Raw genomic sequence first — 19976 nt, forward strand, 5'->3', positions numbered from 1 at the left:
TGTGCATGCACAAATAACGCTTGTGCATGCACAAATAACGCTTGTGCGTGTGCAAATAACACTTGTGCATGCACAAATAACGCTTGCGCATGCACAAATAACGCTTGTGCGTGTGCAAATAACACTTGTGCATGCACAAATAACGCTTGTGTGTGTGCAAATAATGCTTGTGCATGCACAAATAACGCTTGTGTGTGTGCAAATAATGCTTGCGCATGCACAAATAACGCTTGTGTGTGTGTGCAAATAACACTTGCGCATGCACAAATAACGCTTGCACACGCACAAATAATGCTTGCGCATGCGCGCAAGCTATTTCCGGCGCACTTCCGGGTCAGAGGAGCACCGGAAATGGCGGCTGCTCCCTGCCACAACGTTCCCACTGAACATGTGCAGCCTTGTCTTGTGGAAGTTATAAAGAGCAGTGTGTTATGGCCGTGTTTTGCAAACACACTCTCTTCTCTCCTTCGACTCTTCTAGGAATCTGACCCTGAGAGATGTCGCTGCCTCTGGAAAACCCTCCGGATGGGGGCTGGGGTTGGCTGATCGTCCTCTCGGGATTTCTGGCCAACTCCCTCACTTACGGGGTTTTGAGATCTCTGGGTATCCTCTTTGAAGAACTGGTGGAAGCTTTCGACGCCAGCGCTGCCCAGGTCTCCTGGGTGACGGCCATCGCCTTGGCAACCCAGCAGCTGGCTAGTAAGTTTTCCAGATGGGGCCACCACCCAGAAGGCCACGCCTGTTGACGCCTTTGCTCCGGATCCCAGTTTTTGTATCGGCGATGTTGCGGCCGCCTGCAGAATAATATACTTTTCAAGCAACAAACCTTTTAACCATATTGGAACACAACTCAAAATACTGAAAAACTGTGCAGGGTTCAAATAGGCGAAATGGCAAATAATTAAGCCGTAAAAAGTCTGTCCAGACAAAAAAGGCAGCCGTTTCTCTTCATTTTTGAGTGAATCAGCTGGTCTGTCTCCGGAGCGAAGGCAACACATTTAACTGAGATTTCTGCATTGCAAGGGGTGGGCTAGATGACTCTTGGGGGTACCAACTCTAGGATGCTATGAGAGCTTATTTCTAATGGAGAAAATCTCCCAGCGCTCCTCATTTCTTGTTAATCTCACATCCCTACACTGTCATGTTTTAATTATATTCTAAATATCATGAAATTAAAGGGGGCGGAGAGCAAATCTGGGAAGGGTTTGGCAGGGTTTGATTTGCATGCAGAACGCCACGGGTTCAATCCTGGCCTTGGTTCAATCCTTCAGTTTAACATAAAACCAAACAAACTAACCTGTAACCGTGAGGTTGGGGGGGGAATCTCTAGAAGATGTCAGTGAACTAATCAGATTGCCAAAAGCCGGTGTTCTGCGTCCTTGGCTCCCCAGAAGTTGTCGGACTACAACTCCCATCATCCACGAAAATCAGTCACGCTGACTCAGGATGATGGGAGTTGTAGTCCAAAAATAAACACCCAAGACGCTGCCCTAACCCTTTGCAACCATCTTCCACCCGTTTTCCACCCAGGTCCCGTTGGCACGGCTGCTAGCATGCGGTTCGGAGCTCGTCCAGTGGTCATGCTGGGCGGTCTTCTCTCCTCTCTGGGCGTCTTCTGGGCTTCCTTCAGCACCAGCTTACTCCAGTTGTATCTCACCCTGGGCTTTCTGACAGGTGAGTGAGCATGGAGTCCACCTTTCCCTCCTGCTCCCCCCCGGAAGTGGAGTTCAGAAGGATCGCTGCTTCCAACCGCGGAGGCAGAGCAGAGCCTTATCTCCCACGAACTTGTCCGATCCTCTGCTGATGCCACCCGAGCTGGCGGCCACCTCCGCCTCCTGTGGCAGGGAGTTCCGCAGTCTAACTACGCACTGCATGAAGGAGGAGGCAGAACATAAGCGTAGTGTTTAGGGAAGTTTTTAATGTTTGAAGTTTTATTCTGTTTTTAGTCCTCTGCTGGGAGTCGCCCAGGGTGGCTGGGGAGACCTAGCTGGATGGGGTATAAATAATAAAATTATTATTATTAAAGTAGTAGTAGTAGTTATGATGTGGGACACGGGTGGCGCTGTGGGTTAAACCACAGAGCCTAGGACTTGCTGATCAGAACGTCGGCGGTTCGAATCCCCGCAATGATGGGGTGAGCTCCTGTTGCTCGGTCCCTGCTCCTGCCAACCTAGCAGTTCGAAAGCACGTCCAAGTGCAAGTAGATAAATAGGTACTGCTCCAGCGGGAAGGTAAACGGTGTTTCCGTGCGCTGCTCTGGTTTGCCAGAAGCAGCTTAGTCCTGCTGGCCACATGACCCGGAAGCTGTACGCTGGCTCCCTCGGCCAATAAAGCGAGATGAGCGCCGCAACCCCAGAGTCGTCCGTGACTTGACCTAATGGTCAGGGGTCCTTTAGTAATTATGATAATAATCTCTCCCTCTCCTGCTGCCACCTGCTCCTCTCTCCCTTGGTCTCCCCAGGAACCAGAAGAGGCATGAAGAGGGCGGAGGATAGGTTGGCTGCAGGCAGGCGCAGTCTCCGAATGCTTGGGGAAAACCTGGAGAGGAGGGGACTGAGATGGCTGTGGGGAGACAGGGACCTTCAGCCCCCACAACTGCCTCATAGGGGCAGGACCACAGCTGCTGTGCTCATTAGGCCTGGCAGTCCTGAGCAGATCTTTGAATAAAGAGGGATTTATTGCTGGCAGCAACACGGCTGCCTGCTGTTTCCTTCGCCCAACCAAAGCCTCTCTCCCCTCGCAGGTTTCGGCTGGGCGCTGGCCTTCGCCCCCGTCATGGGCACCCTCTCGCGCTACTTCTCGTCTCGGCGATCCCTGGCGATGGGCCTGGCACTGACGGGCAACGGACTGTCCTCCTTCGCCTTCTCCCCGCTGCTGAGGCTCCTGGCTGACTCCCTGGCGTGGCGAGGGGCTCTGCTCGCCACCTCCGCCCTGGGCCTCCACCTCTTGGTCTGCGGGGCCCTCCTGCGCCCGCTGAGCCTGCGGGGCGACCTCTCGCACTCGGGACCGGGCTTCGACCTGGGCCTGTTCGCCGAGAGGGGCTTTGCAGCCTTCTCCCTCGGCGCCGCCCTACTGGCCGCTGGCTACTTCACGCCTTACGTCCACCTGGAGCCCTACGGCCGAGCCATGGGCCTTGGACCCTACGAAGCCGCAGCCGTCGTGTCCGCGGCCTCCCTCTCAGACGCTCTGGCCCGGCTGGTGGCCGGCGGCCTGGCTGACCGGCGCCTCCTGTCCCCGGCCCGCCTCCTCGTCCTCTGCAGTGCGCTGACCGCATGCAGCCTGCTCCTCTTCCCGCTCGCCTCATCCTTCGCAGATGCCCTCGGACTGGCCCTGCTCTACGGCACAAGCGCGGGCAGTTTTGCCACGGTGGCCTTCGGGGTCTTGCCCGAGATCGTCGGTGTGGCACGCGTGGTCAACGCCACGGGGCTGTGTCTGATGGCCATGAGCGTCGGGGGGCTGCTGGGCCCGCCTCTCTCTGGTAAGGGACACCTCGATGATGATGATGATGATGATGATGATGATTACAACAGTAGGTCTGGGGGGGGGTTCATAGAAAAGATCACAACATCTATAATCAGAATTATATATGAAAGCTCATACCAAGAACAAAATTAGTTGGTCTCTAAGGTGCTACTTAGAGGGACGCGGGTGGCGCTGTGGGTTAAACCACAGAGCCTAGGACTTGCCGATCAGAAGGTCGGCGGTTCGAATCCCCGCGACGGGGTGAGCTCCCGTTGCTCGGTCCCTGCTCCTGCCAACCTAGCAGTTCGAAAGCACGTCAAAGTGCAAGTAGATAAATAGGTACCACTCCGGCGGGAAGGTAAACGGCATTTCCGTGCGCTGCTCTGGTTCGCCAGAAGCAGCTTAGTCATGCTGGCCACATGACCCGGAAGCTGGACGCCGGCTCCCTCGGCCAGTAAAGCGAGATGAGCGCCGCAACCCCAGAGTCGGTCACGACTGGACCTAATGGTCAGGGGTCCCTTTAGCCTTTACCTAAGGTGCTACTGGACAATTTTTTAAATTTTATATATATATATTTCTACTGTGTCAGACCAGCCTGGCTACCTACCTGAATCTAGAACTCTGTAGGGAAGTTTTTAATGCTCGATGTTTTGTTGTGTTTTGATATTTGGCTGGAAGCTGCCCAGAGGCGGCCCAGCCAGATGGGCTGCATATAAATAGTCACAGAATCATAGAGTTTGAAGGGACCCCGGGGGACATCCAGCCCAACCCCCTGCAATGCAGGGATCTCAACACGCAGGTCCCCCATCCAATCTGAAACCCCACTGGCACCTGCTTAGCTTTTCAAATGTGCGAAGGCGGGAGCACTGCATTCCTATCCCTCCTTTTCCTGGAAGGTGCTCAAGGTGGCATGGGAATGGTTCTCCCCTTCCTCGTTGGATCACCACAACAACCCTGGGAGGTAGGCGAGGACCAGGAGGCCGTGACTGGCCCATGTTCAGCCAGTGACCTCACACACGTTCCCACCCAACCACTCTGCCCTCCATCCAGACAAGAAGAGAGTTCTGGGTAGCTGAGATGCATTACCCCTGTTTAAATTACAGTGGTGCCTCGCAAGACGAAATTAATTCGTTCCGCAAGTTTTTTCTTCTTGCGAGTTTTTCGTCTTGCGAAGCACGGTTTCCCATAGGAATACATTGAAAATCAATTAATGCGTTCCTATGGAAACCGCCTTCAGACCAGGTCCGGGGACAGTCTGTCCCCCGACCTCTTCTGAAGGCTGGGGGGGGGGGACAAGGGCTTTTCTTCCCACCCCCAGCATTTTAAAAAACCCGGGACAGCGGAGGACTTCTCCGCTGTCCGGGGCGATCTTAAAATGCTGGCAGGCGGCATTTTAAAATCGCCCGGGACAGCGGAGGACTTCTCCGCTGTCCGGGGCGATGTAAAAGCCCCTGGGAAGGCAGGCAGGGGGGACAAAGACTTTTGCCCCCCGCCCGCCTTCAGAAGAGGTCCTGGACAGCTTCTCCCCGCCGCCCCTTGCTTCAAAAGAGGTCCGGGGACAGCGGGGAAGACCCGCTGTCCCCGGAGCTTGCGGGGCAAGCTTCGTTTTGCGAAGCAAGCCCATAGGGAAATTCGTCTTGCGAGGCAACTCAAAAACGAAAAAACCTTTCGTTTTGCGAGTTTTTAGTCTCGCGAGGCGTTCCTCTTGCGGGGTACCACTGTATTGCCATTGTTACTAAATTTGCAGCCATGCATTTTAATAATAATAATAATAATTTTTATACTCTGCCATTCTGGCTGGTTTTCCCCAGCCACTCTGGGCGGCTTCCAACAGAATATTAAAAACACAATAAAACACCAGACATTAAAAACTTCAGATGTCTTCTAAAAGTCAGATAGTTGTTTATTTCCTTGACATCGGATGGGAGGGCGGGTTCCACAGGGCGGGTGCCACCACCAAGAAGGCCCTCTGCCTGGTTCCCTGAAACCTCACTTCTCGCAGGGAGGGAACCGCCAGAAGGCACTCGGAGCTGGACCTCAGTGTCCGGGCAGAACGATGGGGGTGGAGACGCTCCTTCAGGTATTCTGGACCGAGGCTGTTATGCAAACACCATGCAAATTTCGTGCCTCATGTTTCCTCCTTACTTGAATGTGCCAGGTGCCACTATAAGCTAAACAAGGTATAGCTTACGGCCCCACTCTCTTGGGGCCCCCCCAAAAATGTAAAGGAAAAATAAACTTTTCTTATGTGCAAACGGCTTTAGATACCTATCAGGTCCATAAATGACCACATAGCATATATTCAACACAAAAAACAGCGACAATTTGTTGTTGACAAAGGACAGCTGGATGTATAGAGGGCCCCATTACCTTCAGTAGCAGAGGGCCCCATCACACCTAAATTCGGTCCTGCCAGGCGTCAAGGTACACTGCCCTTGAACATGGAGGTTCTGTTTTGCCATTAGCCACGAGTCCAGGCCTCCTGCCCAAAGTTCTCTGAGTTCTGGCGAAAGCAAGATCTGGCGGCCTCCTACTGTCTTCCTCTTCTTCTCCAGGTTTCCTGAGAGACCTGACGGGAGACTTCACCGCCTCGTTCCTGGTCGGAGGGTCCTTCGTCCTCTGCGCCAGCGGGGTCTTCGCTGCCCTCCCCTCTTTCTGCCCCGGCTGCTGCAAGGACGATGCCCATCGCAGGACCCGGGGAACCCTTGGCTCGCTCCCCTCTCTGCTGCCTTCTCCCCTCACAAGCAAATGTTCGCAGGTATGAAGAAAGAAAAGAAACACCTCTTCTCAAGCATTGACACAACAACCGAACTTCAGCCGTGAGCGCCTGTTTTTCACCGCAGAGGACAAAAAGTTGTCGCATATCTTAAATCTGGGACACAGGCTGTTTCTCAGACACTAATCCACAAACTGGAAAGGTTTCAGAGGATTTGAGAATATCTCTTTTGCCCAGGCAGGTGATTATTATTATTATTATTATTTTATCAAGGCTGGAGTTCGAAGGCTGGATAAGCCTGCCATTTTCACAAGACAGTGTCTGCCGAATAATTCCTCCCTTAAAATTTCATTTCAAGGGATCAATAACTTGCATACAAAGAGGTTGCTTTTATCGACCATGCCTGCACTGCAGAAGAATATATATATATATATCTTTTTTTATTAAATATGAGTTAAGTATGAGCCGTGATTTAAAAACACACACGATAAAGCTTATTAAATGCTCTTCTAAGTCGCCGAGCAATTGTCGAGGGGTGTGCAAAAAAGAATTTGAGAGCTGCCCGGTCTAACAGCAGCTTTCTACCCAAATTGGCGCGCTTCAGGTGTTCAGCCATAAATCATGCACAGTCGTGCTGGCAGAGGCTGATGGGATTTGTAGTCCAATTTGTAGGAGAACTGAAAGCAAGGCTAATATATTTCACATCTGACAACTAATGTGCTGTTTTGGTTTCAGATAGCACAGGGGTTTCAAAAGCCCGGGACACAAATGTTCATGGCCCATTAAGCAGCTAGGATGTCTCATTTGCCAGAAGTGATGTATTGAGAGTTGACTCTGGTACTTAATTTAGACGTATATTTTGCTCCTGTCCCTTCCAAGCTGGGGGTGTGTGGGGCTTGCAAGACAGAGGGTAAAAAAACAGCCTGCTCCCCCTCCACCCTACTGCCTTCCTGCCCCCAAACATCAGGAATATGACATGTCCCAGGCCGATGGAGAGACTGGTCCTTTTCCCAAAACGAAACAGTCTGGGGTTGATCTCCTTCAGGCTAGACAAACTCCGTTTTGCTGGCTTGAGTTCCAGGGATCTTCCAGCTTGCTCCCTTCCTGGTTCTGCTTGGGGGGGCTGGGGGTATGGAGGGAGAAATAGCCGGGCAGGAGCAAAAGTCCCAGGCTTCCAGCGACGAGGAAGGAACCCCCTGCCAGGAAAGAGGCCTTGTAACTTCCGCTCACGTCCCGGATCCAACCTGGAACAGAGGAAAGGTCCAAGTCGTGAGTGGAATAAGATTCATCTTGGGGGTGTACATAATAAGAGCATAGTAAAAGTTCGCTGGATCAGGTCTGCTGGATCGTTTTTAATATTTAACGCTGTACTGTTTTTAACACTTGATTGGGAGCCGCCCAGAGTGGCTGGGGAAACTCAGCCAGATGGGCGGGGTATAAATAATAAATTATTATTATTATTATTATTATCGATGGCCTCCAATTGTGAAGGGAGAGGTCGGAAGCCATCGATAGCCTGCTCCTCCTCTTCCTCCTCCTCCATGAATTCACCCAATCCTCTTTTAAAGCCATCTAGTTTGGTAGACGTCACTGCCTCTTGTGGCAGGTAGTTCCGCAGTTTAACTGCGCGGCACAAATAAGTCCTTTATTTCATCTGTCCTGAATTTTGTGGCTAGTGCGTTCAATGGAGAAGATAAGCTGGGGGATAAGCCATAGCTGTCAACTTTTTGCTTTTCTTGCGAGGAATCCTATTTGGAGTAAGAGGATTTCCCTTAAAAAAAGGGGAACGTTAACAGCTATGGGATAAGCCCGCCAGTCTCGGGCAAAAATGGAGGCGATGTATTTTGAAAGAGAGGGAGAGAAATCTAAGTTGTTCATTTAAATGACTACAGCTGAGTTGACAGTATGCTAAAGGGCAAAAAAGCAGTTTTTTTCTCTGCCTCCCACTCCCAGCACAGCTTTATAAATCTCTACAACACCCCTCGTCTCAATTTGCTTACATCACTCGCCTATTGGGGTGACAGCACCCGACGGACAGGTGGGTGTGGCCTCAGGGGGAACACTAAGATTAGTTCTGCGGATCCGATCAAAGGCTTCGCAATCATAAAAAGTTGGAAGAAATGTTTCAAATATGAATGAAGTGGAACTATACAAAAATAAACATTATTTTCCATCTTACTGCAGGTTTCGTTTCGTTTTGAAAAGTAACATTTTATTTTACAGTTTTTTGTGCTTTATATTTTGAATTAGATATATGGGGGGCATTGAAATCTTTTAAGTGCTTAGCACCTCTAAAGGTCTTAATCCAGCCTTGGGTATGAGAGATGGCTGCAGGTTGTACCCACTGACATTTTTTCTGGTGAAAATAGGGATGTCCTTAACAACAACAACAACAACAACAACAACAACAACAACAACAACAACAACAACATGCCAGTCACTCTAGGTGGCTTCCAACATGTATAAAAACATAATAAAACTTTAAACATTAAAAAACTTCCCTATCCAGGGATGCCTTCAGATGTCTTCTGAAGGTTGTATAGTTACTTACCTTCTTGGCTGTGCGATTGCATAATTCCATACACTCCTATGAAAATAGGGACATCTACCATACCCTCAAACAGTGCTTTTTTCTAGGGGGGGGGGCAGGGACACGCATACCCCTAAACATTTTGTGAATCTAAGTTTGGCCTCATTAAGGGACAGTATTTCAATATTCGGTACTTTTCCATGTACAAGACTAGGGGTTTTTTTTACTAAAAAATAATGTTAAAAGGGGATGCCGGTGGAGTGTAACTGTGGAGTGGATTTCTGTTTAACTTTTATCAATAGTATAACATAATAATATATTATTATTATGTTATACTATTCTAATTCATGGTTGAATGTTGCTATTTTGATGTAGGTAAAGGTAAAGGGGCCCCTGACCATTAGGTCCAGTCGTGGCTGACTCTGGGGTTGCGGCGCTCATCTCGCTTTACTGGCCGAGGGAGTACAGCTTCCGGGTCATGTGGCCAGCAGGACTAAGCCGCTTCTGGCCAACCAGAGCAGTGCACGGAAACGCCGTTTACCTTCCCACCGGAGTGGTACCTATTTATCTACTTGCACTTTGACGTGCTTTCGAACTGCTAGGTTGGCAGGAGCAGGGACTGAGCAACGGGAGCTCACCCCATCACGGGGATTCGAACCGCCGACCTTCTGATCAGCAAGTCCTAGGCTCTGTGGTTTAACCCGCAGCGCCACCTGCGTCCCCATTTCGATGTAGGCTGCCTATTTTAAAGTTCTGTTTTATTATCACATTTTTGTGTTGCATTAGATTGTTATAAGAAGTACATTTTTTGTTTCTTCAACTTGTAAACCGCCTTGAGATAGAAAGGCGGGATACAAATTAAAAATGATGATGATGATGAAACCGGGACAGCTTCTGTCAATCCGGGACGGTCCCTGGAAAATCAGGATGCTTGGAGACTGACCGGCTGACCGCCAGGCTCCGGCCTGCACCATGCCCTCCTTACCTGAGAGGGGCGGCCCAGACAGCGCCCCAACGCTTTCCATCAGGTTGATGAGTCCAATTGCTCCCATGATCCGTGCAGGACCCACGATTTCCACCAGAGTGGAGACCCTGAGCGGGAGAACGGCGCCGGCCAGGAACCCGTAGCAGGCGCTGATGGCGAGCACGGCCCCATAGCTGCGCCCCAGGGGCACAGCCAGGACGGAAACCCCTGCCAGGAAACTCCACAGGGTGAGGTGGTGGCAGAGGCGGAGAGGGCCGCAGGTGACCAGCCAGGTGCAGGCGACGCGGCCCCCGATGTCGGCTACACCCACGGCGGAGGCGAGGAAGGCCGCCTGGTACTCGTCGAAGTCCAGCTCCCGGGCGTGGGGCACGAGGTGGACCAGCGGTACGAAGAACCCGGCCGCGTTCAGCACCCCGCAGCAGGTGTAGGTCATGAAGCCTCGGTGGCGGAGCAGAGAGAGTCCGAAGAGAGACGAGAGCCGGTGGCGCCAGCTGACCGCCTGCTCCGGGGGCACTGCCAGGGCATCGTCCTCGGGCAAGACGAGGGGGCGAAGCAGAGCTCCGCATGGCAGCAGGTGGAAGACCATACCGGATACCAGCAGGAGAGCCCCGCGCCAGCCATAGAGGTCCACCAGGAACTGGAAGAGGGGCGAGAGGGCCAGGGAGGCCACGCCAGCGCCCGAGAGGGCCAGGGAGGTGGCCAGGGGGCGCCGGCGCTCGAAGTAGCGCGACAGCAAGGCCAATGAGGGCCAGAGGGCAAAGGTGCCGCCAATTCCTGAGTGGGGAAGACAGGGAAACAGGGCGTCAGCGCAGCAAAAGGAGCCAAGCGCCTTTCAACGCAAACGTTTCGCCTCCCGGACAACCAGAAACCGGAAGCGGTCGTCCCGGTTTCTGAACGTTTTCCGGAAGCCGAACGTCCGGTGTACGTTTCCGAGCACAATTCAAAGTGTTGGAGCTGACCTTGAAACCCCTAAATGGCCTCAAAGGCCCAGTATATCTGAAGGAGCGTCTCCACCCCCATCGTTCTGCCCGGACACTGAGGTCCAGCTCCGAGGGCCTTCTGGCGGTTTCCTCCCTGCGAGAAGCCAAGTTATAGGGAACCAGGCAGAGGGCCTTCTCGGTGGTGGCGCCCGCCCTGTGGAACGCCCTCCCAGCAGATGTCAAAGAGAAGAACAACTGCCAGATTTTTAGAAGATATCTGAAGGCAGCCCTGTTTAGGGAAGTTTTTAATGTTTGATGTACTACTGTATTTTAATATTTGGTTGGAAGCCGCCCAGAGTGGCTGGGGAAGCCCAGCCAGATGGGCGGGGTATAAATAATAATTAATAATAGTAATAATAATAATAATAATAATAATAATAATAATAATAAAGTTCAAGAACCAAGGTACGTCAGTATATCATAACAATTACAGATATGAAATTATGTATAAATAGCTCTGTAAGCTGGGATAGCTCTGTTGGCGAAGCATGAGACTCTGAATCTCAGGGTTCTGGGTTCGAGTCCCACACTGGCAAACGATTCCTGCATTGCAGAGAGTTGGACTAGATGAGCTTCGGAGGTCCCTCCGAACTCTGGGATAACCTGCATGCGTGTTATCCATTTGTAAAAGACATTTTATATCAATGACAATATTGAGTTATAGGGATTTAGAGGGAGCAAGGGAGAACCTAGGGCATGTAGTTCTCTCTCTGTGTGTGTATAATGTGGCAAGCATATTCAAATAATAAACCTTTCTGGCCTGTGGCTGGGGGTCTTTACTGCGGAGGAAGAGCCCCTCCCGGTAAGAAGGAGACCCTGGCTTGACTCCAGACATTCCTTACCTGTGAACACGCCAATAAATATATAGAGCTGTGCCAGGTTGGTGGCGAAGGAGGCGAGGAAGTAGCCGAGGGCCGAAAGGAGCCCCCCTGCCATGGCGACGGGACGCTCTCCGTACTGAGTGGCCAGTGCCCCTGCCAACGGACCTGAAAATATAGAAGATAAACAGAGGGGCTGATCTGGACCCTCACGGCTGAGGCTACCCGAAGGATCTCATTCTCCCCTGAGATCTCTGGGGGAGGTGCTTCTCTCAGTCCTGCCACCCTCCCAGGCCTGCACGGTGGGGACATGGGACAGGGCCTTTTCGGTGGTGGCTCCTCCCAGGCACCTTAGGAACTCCCTGCTTAGAGAAGCCAGACCAGCTCCCCAATTCCTATCCTTCTGCCAAACAGGTGAAGATGTTTTTATAGCTACCGGCCTTTGGGGAACGGACTGTTTCCTTAAAGTAAGGGCTTTTAAATAATGCCATTCTTTTTCCTTTTTCTTTGCTATCTGTATTCACCTGTCTTTATATTGCTTGGGCTCTGCTAATGACTTTGAGTCTTCTGCATTTTATCCCTTCTGCTTCAATCTGAGTAAGCTGACTCAAGTCCCAGTCTAGGTAAAAGGTGTGGATAGGAATGAAAATAAGAATTAATGCTAGTTCCCTATTCAAGGGTGCCCACTTGGATAAAATATTATTGGGGGGCCCAGGTAAGGCCTGCCTCGCACAATCGATCACAAGACTCATGAACACCATTTGAAAGGCAGTGTCCATCAACTGGGGGTGGGGCAGACCCCCTCAAATACAGTGGTCCCTCGGTTTTCAAACGTATTCTGTTCCGCAAGAACGTTCGAGTTCCGAAACGTTCGAAAACTGAGGCGCAATAGGCGGCCTGCCAATTCAATTGAGAAAAATAACGTATGCACTCAGCGGAAGCCGTTTGACTTCCAAGGCACGTTCGAAAATTGAAGCAGTTACTTCTGGTTTTACGGCAGTCGAGTTCCGAAATGTTTGTCAGCGGAGATGTTTGCAAAACCGAGGTACCGCTGTATTTTAGTGGCTGCAGGAGTTGCGAGAAGGAGGCGTACAAGGCGCCATCTAACCGCCTTAGGGACTCCGCTCCAGATTTGTGTAGGGTTTCCTCCAGAGCCTTTTCATCTCCTGAAGATTTCTGACAAGGCAGCGGAGGTTGAGGAGCAGAGTTTTCCTTCTCTAAGGTGGGCTCCCTTCCCAGGTGGCTGGGCCCCACCTGCCCCTCAGTTTTTATATTGTGATTTTACGTTGCGAACCACCCTGAGACCTGCGGGTATACAAATTTAATAAATAACAATAATCGTTACCACCACTTCCCTCTGTAAAGGTAAAGGTAAAGGGACCCCTGACCATTAGGTCCAGTCGTGACCGACTCTGGGTTTGCGGCGCTCATCTCGCTTTACTGGCCGAGGGAGCTGGTGTTCTGAACCAGAGCAGCGCATGGAAACGCCGTTTACCTTCCCGCTGGAGCGGTACCTATTTATCTACTGGCACTTTGATGTGCTTTTGAACTGCTAGGTTGGCAGGAGCAGGGACCGAGCACTGGGAGCTCACCCTGTCGCGGGGATTCGAACCGCCGACCTTCTGATCGGAACGCCCTAGGCCCACATCCCATGTCTCTCTATAGCACGTGCAGAAACCGACTAAGCTCACAATTGCGTTTAGAAACCAGTCACTCGGTCATCGGAAACGGCTCGGAATCGGGTACTCACTGGTGAATTTCGACGTGGCCACGGTGATAGACGAAATCCAGGACGTGGCGCTCGACGGCTCGTCGAAATAGGCCATGAACTCCACAAAGAAGATGCCGAAAGGCCGCGTGACCCCAAAGACCAGGGCGGACTGCATGAAACATGCCAGCGTGATCGCCCAGCCCCAGCCCCCATCTGGGGGCTCAGAATATACCTGTGGGCTCATGTCGTTTCAGTAGAGGAGCCCCATGAATTCACTGCCAGCACAGAGCAGCTTCCCTATGTGGCTGTTTTGCGCTTTGTGGACTCTGCCCCAGAAGCGGCTGCATTCTGAGTAATGGAGCATATATAGGCGACTTCTCCCTCCACCCCCCGAAGTGGCGATTTTCCTATAGGTTCAGCAGAAAGCTTTCTTTTTCTTTTCTTTTTTAAAAGACAGTTAAACCACCAGGTCCCCTCTCCTCCTCTTCCAAACCACGTCAGCGTCGAGAAAGTGCTCTCTCTGCCACTGCTGACCCCCTGAACATCGCTTGCGCTTGATGTGACCCGCGTTCGAAAGGTTGCCCGTCGTAAACCCCGGGGCCAAAGTCTGCGCGGAGGTGTGTCACTGCGCACCTGCGGTCTGAAGTCACGCAGCTCTCCCACGGCTTGCGGATAGCAGCCTGTTCTGGGGGCTGGGGTCAGGGGAAGCTTGGGCTTCCCCCACCCCAGCCCCGCACCTGGGGAGGAAATAATTTTTTTCCTTTATTTCTCCCCCCCCCAAAAAAAACTAGGTGCGTCCTATGGGCCAGTGCGTCCTATGGGGCGAAAAATACGGTAATTCGTTCCGGAGGTCCGTACTTAACCTGAAACTGTTCTTAACCTGAAGCACCACTTTAGCTAATGGGGCCTCCCGCTGCCGCCGGAGCACGATTTCTGTTCTCATCCTGAAGCAAAGTTCTTAACCTGAAGCACTATTTCTGGGTTAGCGGAATCTGTAACCTGAAGCGTATGTAACCTGAAGCATATGTAACCCGAGGTACCACTGTACTCAGAAGCTGCTGCCTCCAAGCCATTGCGTTCAGTAGCAATTCAACCCAAGAAAATAAGTAAAAGGGGTGTGGGGAAAAGAGGAGTGAAGTTGGACTGTGGACGAACAAGCAAATTCTAGCTGCCATGAACAGAAGTGTAAAAAGGGTTATTTTACTGGCAGTTGCCTAGACGAAGTTTTTTTGCTATTGCTTTTGCAGAAACCGAGTCCAGTTGCACATGAAGCAAATGAGCATTTATTCAGAGCTCTCTGCTTCGACCCATTTTATTAAAATCATGTGTTTTGTTTTCCAAAAATTCTCGGAGGAAGAAATGAAACTACAGCAGTGAAGGAGTAATTTGAAGAATAAGAGTGAATTGCGTAAAACGACTTTGCTTGTCCACTGTTGTTTTGAAAACAAATAGCGCCTTTTTCTTTTTGCACTGATTTCTTTTTTGCACTGATTTCTTTGCTTCCAGAAAAGGATGCTGAATTTGTCCCTGAGAAGTGACTAGCTTGCTCTCAGACTTTTTACAGAGTTTGACGAAGTCTAGGACCTAGCAGCTGCTAAAAGACAGGTGGGAAATTAAACAGGCTATCGTATCAGGATTTGACCCGCTTAAATGAATGAGCAAGGCTAGGTTTACAACTGCATTTGGAAATCAGGCTATTGGCTCTTGGATCCTGGAAACATCCCTGGTTTACTATCCCTAGTACTTCAAGACTCCCATAAAAGTGCCTGGCTTAAAACCGTCTATCAAAAACCTCACTCTTGTGTCCTATCCCCACCTACTCACTATGGGCCCTACTAAAGCAAACAGTCTAATTGGTCAACGTCTAAAAGATATTGAGCATCAGAACAACCTGGCCTCTATAAGGAAATTCTGCCCTGTTCATTTTCCACCTCTCCATTTTGATTCTCTGGCCCCGTATCTGCACAAACTTATTATCCCAAAATACAGACGTGCTTTTACACTTGCAAGACCGGATGTTTTGCCATCTGTGGTACCGTATTTTTGGCACTATAGGACGCACCAGCCCATAGGACGCACCTAGTATTTTTTTTTGGGGGGGGGGGAAATCAAGGGAAAAATTTTTATTTCCCCCCCAGGTTTGCGCAGCCATCCCCAAGCTAGAAGAGGGAGACGGAGCGCTCCGTCTCCCTCTTCTGCCTTCAGAGACAGCTTGCCCCGCTGTCCCCCAAGTTTGTGGGGCTGGCAGGGGGAGAAGCAAGTTTGCTTCTCCCCCCCCCCCGCAGCCTCCAGATCAGGTCTGGGAATAGCGGGGTGGCGGCGCTCCGCCTCCCCGCTATCCCCCGAGCTTGTGGGGCTGGCGGGGGGGGGGAGAAGCAAACTTGCTTCTCCCCCCGCCAGCCTCCAGATCAGGTCGGGGAATAACGGGGTGGCGGCGCTGCGCCTCCCCGCTGTCCCCCGAGCTTTTGGGCTGCAGCCCGCGGGACATCCCGCTGGGCTTGCAAGACTTGCAGATAGCTTCCTGAAGCCTGGAGAGTGAGAGGGGTCGGTGCGCGCCGACCCCTCTCTCTCTCCAGGTTTCAGCGAAAGCCTGCATTCGCCCCATAGGACGCACACACATTTCCCCTTCATTTTTGGAGGGGAAAAAGTGCATCCTATAGGGCGAAAAATACGGTACTTGAGGGTCGATTCCAAAAGTGAGGAGATTTCACCCCTCCCATATCCAAGAATCTCCTGAGGAGTCTGTTGATTCTCCAGAGAGGAGGGGCAGCGTTCTGCTCTCTACTTATTCTGCTCCAGCACCACATCAAAGAGTCAGTCAGTGTGTCGGAGAGAGAGAGTGTTAGAGAGAGATCGTGTGTAGAGATAAGGTTGCTGCTAAGAGCAGCTGCAGACAGTGCAGTGCAGCATTCATTTATGCTTAGACCTATTTAGCTCTGTATATAGTTGTATTATAGTTGCAGATAGAATTAAAGAAGGTATTCTACAGAGCTGCTCTCCGAGTTGTTTATATGCTCTGCTAGACTCTGCTGTGCGACGACTGTCTTCTAGTGGGAGTTAATCCGGTGCTCACAACTCTAAGCTGTGAGTCCACAGCACTTTGACCAGTTCCTGTGCAGAAGGTGGTCTCTGGAAGTGCTACTCTGGAAGAGCCAGTGTGGTGTAGTGGTTAAGAGCGGTAGTCTCGTAATCTGGGGAACTGGGCTCGCGTCTCCGCTCCTCCACATGCAGCTGCTGGGTGACCTTGGCTAGTCACACTTCTCTGAAGTCTCTTAGCCCCACTCACCCCACAGAGTGTTTGTTGCAGGGGAGGAAGGGAAAGGAGATTGTTAGCCGCTTTGAGACTCCTTCGGGTAGTGATGAAGCGGGATATCAAATCCAAACTACTACTACTACTACTACTCTTCTTCTTCTTCTTCTTCTTCTTCTTCTTCTTCTTCTTCTTCTCAGCTCGCCTAGCCCAGTCGGGGCTGAAGTGGATGAGTCCAGTTGGTGGCACTGGCTCAAGGGTGATGCTGACAAAAAGATCCTGCCTGAGAAACGCCTTTGCCCCTGTGGAGACGGTAGCACCGAAACAGCGGCACACGTCCTCCTGCCTTGCACTCCCTTTAAAAAAAACCTGAGGAACGAGATCACCACCCCACTCGTACTAACCATCCCAGGGCGCTCAACCGCTGCCACAATGTCCTTTCTTCTATCAGATCAAAATGAGCAGATAACAGCAAAGGTTGCTAGGTTCATAGCAGGGGAGATCAGAATAAGGGCTGCTGATTCAGGACTTTAAATTGTGCTCTTATATCAAATTTCCTTTTCTGCGTGGTACCTCGGGTTAAGTACTTAATTCGTTCAGGAGGTCCGTTCTTAACCTGAAACTGTTCTTAACCTATGGTTAAAGCTCTGGTTTTCCCAGTAGTGATGTATGGAAGTGAGAGCTGGACCATAAAGAAGGCTGATCGCCAAAGAATTGATGCTTTTGAATCATGGTGCTGGAGGAGACTCTTGAGAGTCCCATGGACTGCAAGAAGATCAAACATCTCCATTCTGAAGGAAATCAGCCCTGAGTGCTCACTGGAAGGACAGATCCTGAAGCTGAGGCTCCAATACTTTGGATATCCTCATGAGAAGAGAAGACTCCCTGGAAAAGACCCTGATGTTGGGAAAGATGGAGGGCACAAGGAGAAGGAGACGACGGAGGATGAGACGGTGGGACAGTGTTCTCGAAGCTACCAGCACGAGCTTGACCAAACTGCGGGAGGCAGTGGAAGACAGGAGTGCCTGGCGTGCTCTGGTCCAGGGGGTCACGAAGAGTCGGACACGACTAAACAGCAACCGCAGTTCTTAACCTGAAGCAGCACTTTAGCTAATGGGGCCTCCTGCTGCCACTGCACCACCGGAGCACGATTTCTGTTCTCATCCTGAAGCAAAGTTCTTAACCCAAGGTAATATTTCTGGGTTAGCGGAGTCTGTAACCTGAAGCGTATGGAACCCGAGGTACCACTGTACTGTAATGTTTTACTGTCGCTATGACCATTGGCTAACGCGAATGAAGTTTTATCTTATCTTAACCCCCCTGGAAACGGATCGGAGTCGGGTACTCACTAGTGACCATCATCATGGCCAAGGCGACGGACGAAATCCAGGACGTGGCGCTCGCCGGCTCGTCGAAATAGGCCATGAACTCCACAAAGAAGATGCCTAAAAGGCGTGTGACCCCAAAGACCAGGACGGACTGCATGAAACACGCCAGCGCGATCGCCCAGCCCCAGCCCCCATCTGGGGGCTCGGAATATACCCGTGGGCTCATGCCTTTTCAATACAGGAGCCCTGTGAAGTCACCGCCAGCAGCGTCCCTATGCGGCTGTTTTGCTCCTCGTGGGTTCTTCCCCAGAAGCGGCTGCATTCTGAGCAACAGACGATATACACACAAGTGTCAGACTTTTCCCGCAAAAGTGGCTAATTTCCTATGGGGTTAGCACAAATATTATAAAACGCAATCAAAGAACCTGACCCCTCCTTGCCGCCTCTTTCAAGGCATGTCAACGTTGCGGAAGTTCCCTCTTTGCCACGGGGCGACCACCCGAAGATTGCCCGCCTTTGATGGCCTGTCGTAAAATCCGGGGCCAAAGTCTGAGCGGAGGTGTGTCCCTGTGAACACCAGAAATGGCAGGAAGGCAACACAGAACAGAACCTCTCTCGCCCTGACCTAGCCACTGTGATCCACGCGACGGTCACCTCCAGACTGGATTATTGTAACTCGCTCTACGTGGGGCTTTTCAGCTGTGGCCCCGAACTGGTGGAACGCTCTGCCACAAGAGACTAGGGCCCTGCGGGACTTGACATCTTTCCACAGGGCCTGCAAGACAGAGCTGTTCCACCAGGCCTTTGGTCAGGGCACAGCCTGACCCCCTCCTTCTGTAATCCTCACAGAACTCTAGCCCAGTGGTTGCCATCAATTTGATTTGAATTAATTTTATAATGAAATGATTTTAGAATGTTGTATTATTTTATTGTTGTTAGGCGCCCTGAGCCCGGCTTCGGCTGGGGAGGGCGGGATATAAATAAAGATTATTATTATTATTATTATTATTATTATTATTATTATTATTATTAATCATACGATTGCAGAGATGGGAGCCCCCTAAGGGCCATCTAGTCCAACCCCAGCAATGCCAGACCCAAGAAAAGCCCTGCAGGATTGTCTATCTAGCCCAACGTCCGGTTCTCACAGGGGCTGGGCAGAGGCAAGCATGATTCGAACACAGGAGTGCACCGCCTGCCTGCCGTTTGCTGCAGCTCGTGTTCAGAAGCGTCGCTGCCAGTGAGGATGCCATAGAGACAACTCTTTCTCGCGACTTTAGACACTTGAGAGGGGTATGTTCTTAGGAATCATCTCCTCTCTATTCCTGTAAATTGTTTTAAACTGTTTCTAACGTTACGTTTTGATGTTGTAGCCCAGCCACGGACCTTAGGGTAATAAAGAAATAATACGCCTTCTGCATTTATCAGAAATCAATATTTTAGTGTGATTTGTCCCCACAAAACACTTCATCACAGTTTCTTCCTATCTATTCAAAGGGCCTCTGCTGCACAATACCAAATGTATCTATGTACTGGCTCACTGGGAAAACTTCAGAAACTCATATAGACAGGTGAGCTCAGCTCCTCAGCAGCCCCTCTGCCTGAGTGATAATCCCTGGCATCCTGATACCTGAGTGCCATTCCAGAAATAACAAACCCAGATGAGGACAAAAGGGTGGGATTAACTTGGCTGGGAAACAGGGAAATGTAAAGATCTTTTTTGTTACACTTGATGGGTGTTTGGTGGAGGGCAAGGGGAACCATGGGGCAGGGTCCAGGATGCTCAGATTACTGCCACTAGACCTCCCCTTTCATGATGTAACCATGATGTATGAGTGATGTAGTTTGGGGGGGTGTAACATGGGGATTAGCAGCTAATAAAAGTTTGGGGGCTCTTTTGTTCGGGGCTTCCATCTTGTTCTACCTGGTGGCAGGTGGGAGTCCTGTCGCGACAGTCTTCAATAAAGACCAAGCCTAATGGCTGCTGTTTTGCTCTGGGATTCCTGGCTGGTGTCCTGGTTTTTTGTCCAAGGGAGTCCTTAGATTTCTCCGTTAACAGAGGCAATGGCAGCAGTTTGGCATGCGCTGTTCAGGGTCCCTCTCTGCCTCCTTTCCCCACCCCATAGATCTCACCAAGCCCCCTTTCCCCACATTTCCATTTACAGCATAAACCTGTGGGGATCTTTGCAACCACTT

At 51.0% G+C, this 19976-nt stretch overlaps 2 protein-coding genes across 3 annotated transcripts; one reads left to right on the forward strand and one right to left on the reverse strand.

Moving 5' to 3' along the window:
- The first annotated feature begins 482 nt into the window (after window positions 1-482).
- Window positions 483-6231, forward strand: SLC16A11 (solute carrier family 16 member 11). Its single transcript, XM_082197764.1, has 4 exons — window positions 483-699; window positions 1531-1674; window positions 2744-3478; window positions 6018-6231. The coding sequence occupies exons 1-4, from the start codon at window positions 498-500 to the stop codon at window positions 6224-6226; spliced, it is 1290 nt and encodes a 429-aa protein (XP_082053890.1). The 5' UTR covers window positions 483-497; the 3' UTR covers window positions 6227-6231.
- Window positions 6232-6297: 66 nt separating this feature from the next.
- Window positions 6298-18263, reverse strand: LOC309517999 (monocarboxylate transporter 13-like). 2 transcript variants are annotated; one of them, XM_082197749.1, is made up of 4 exons: window positions 17802-18263; window positions 11516-11659; window positions 9694-10467; window positions 6298-7422 (listed from the first exon to the last, which is right to left on the reverse strand). In XM_082197749.1, the coding sequence occupies exons 1-4, from the start codon at window positions 18004-18006 to the stop codon at window positions 7220-7222; spliced, it is 1326 nt and encodes a 441-aa protein (XP_082053875.1). In that variant the 5' UTR covers window positions 18007-18263; the 3' UTR covers window positions 6298-7219. The 2 variants fall into 2 exon arrangements, with proteins under 2 accessions (XP_082053875.1, XP_082053874.1); XM_082197748.1 differs by lacking the exon at window positions 17802-18263 and adding an exon at window positions 13242-13803 and having other exon boundaries at window positions 6301-7422.
- Between the last annotated feature and the right edge of the window lie 1713 nt (window positions 18264-19976).

This window comes from Podarcis vaucheri (assembly GCF_965113315.1).
Source record: "Podarcis vaucheri genome assembly, chromosome: 13".
NCBI classification, from domain to species: Eukaryota; Metazoa; Chordata; class Lepidosauria; order Squamata; family Lacertidae; genus Podarcis; species Podarcis vaucheri.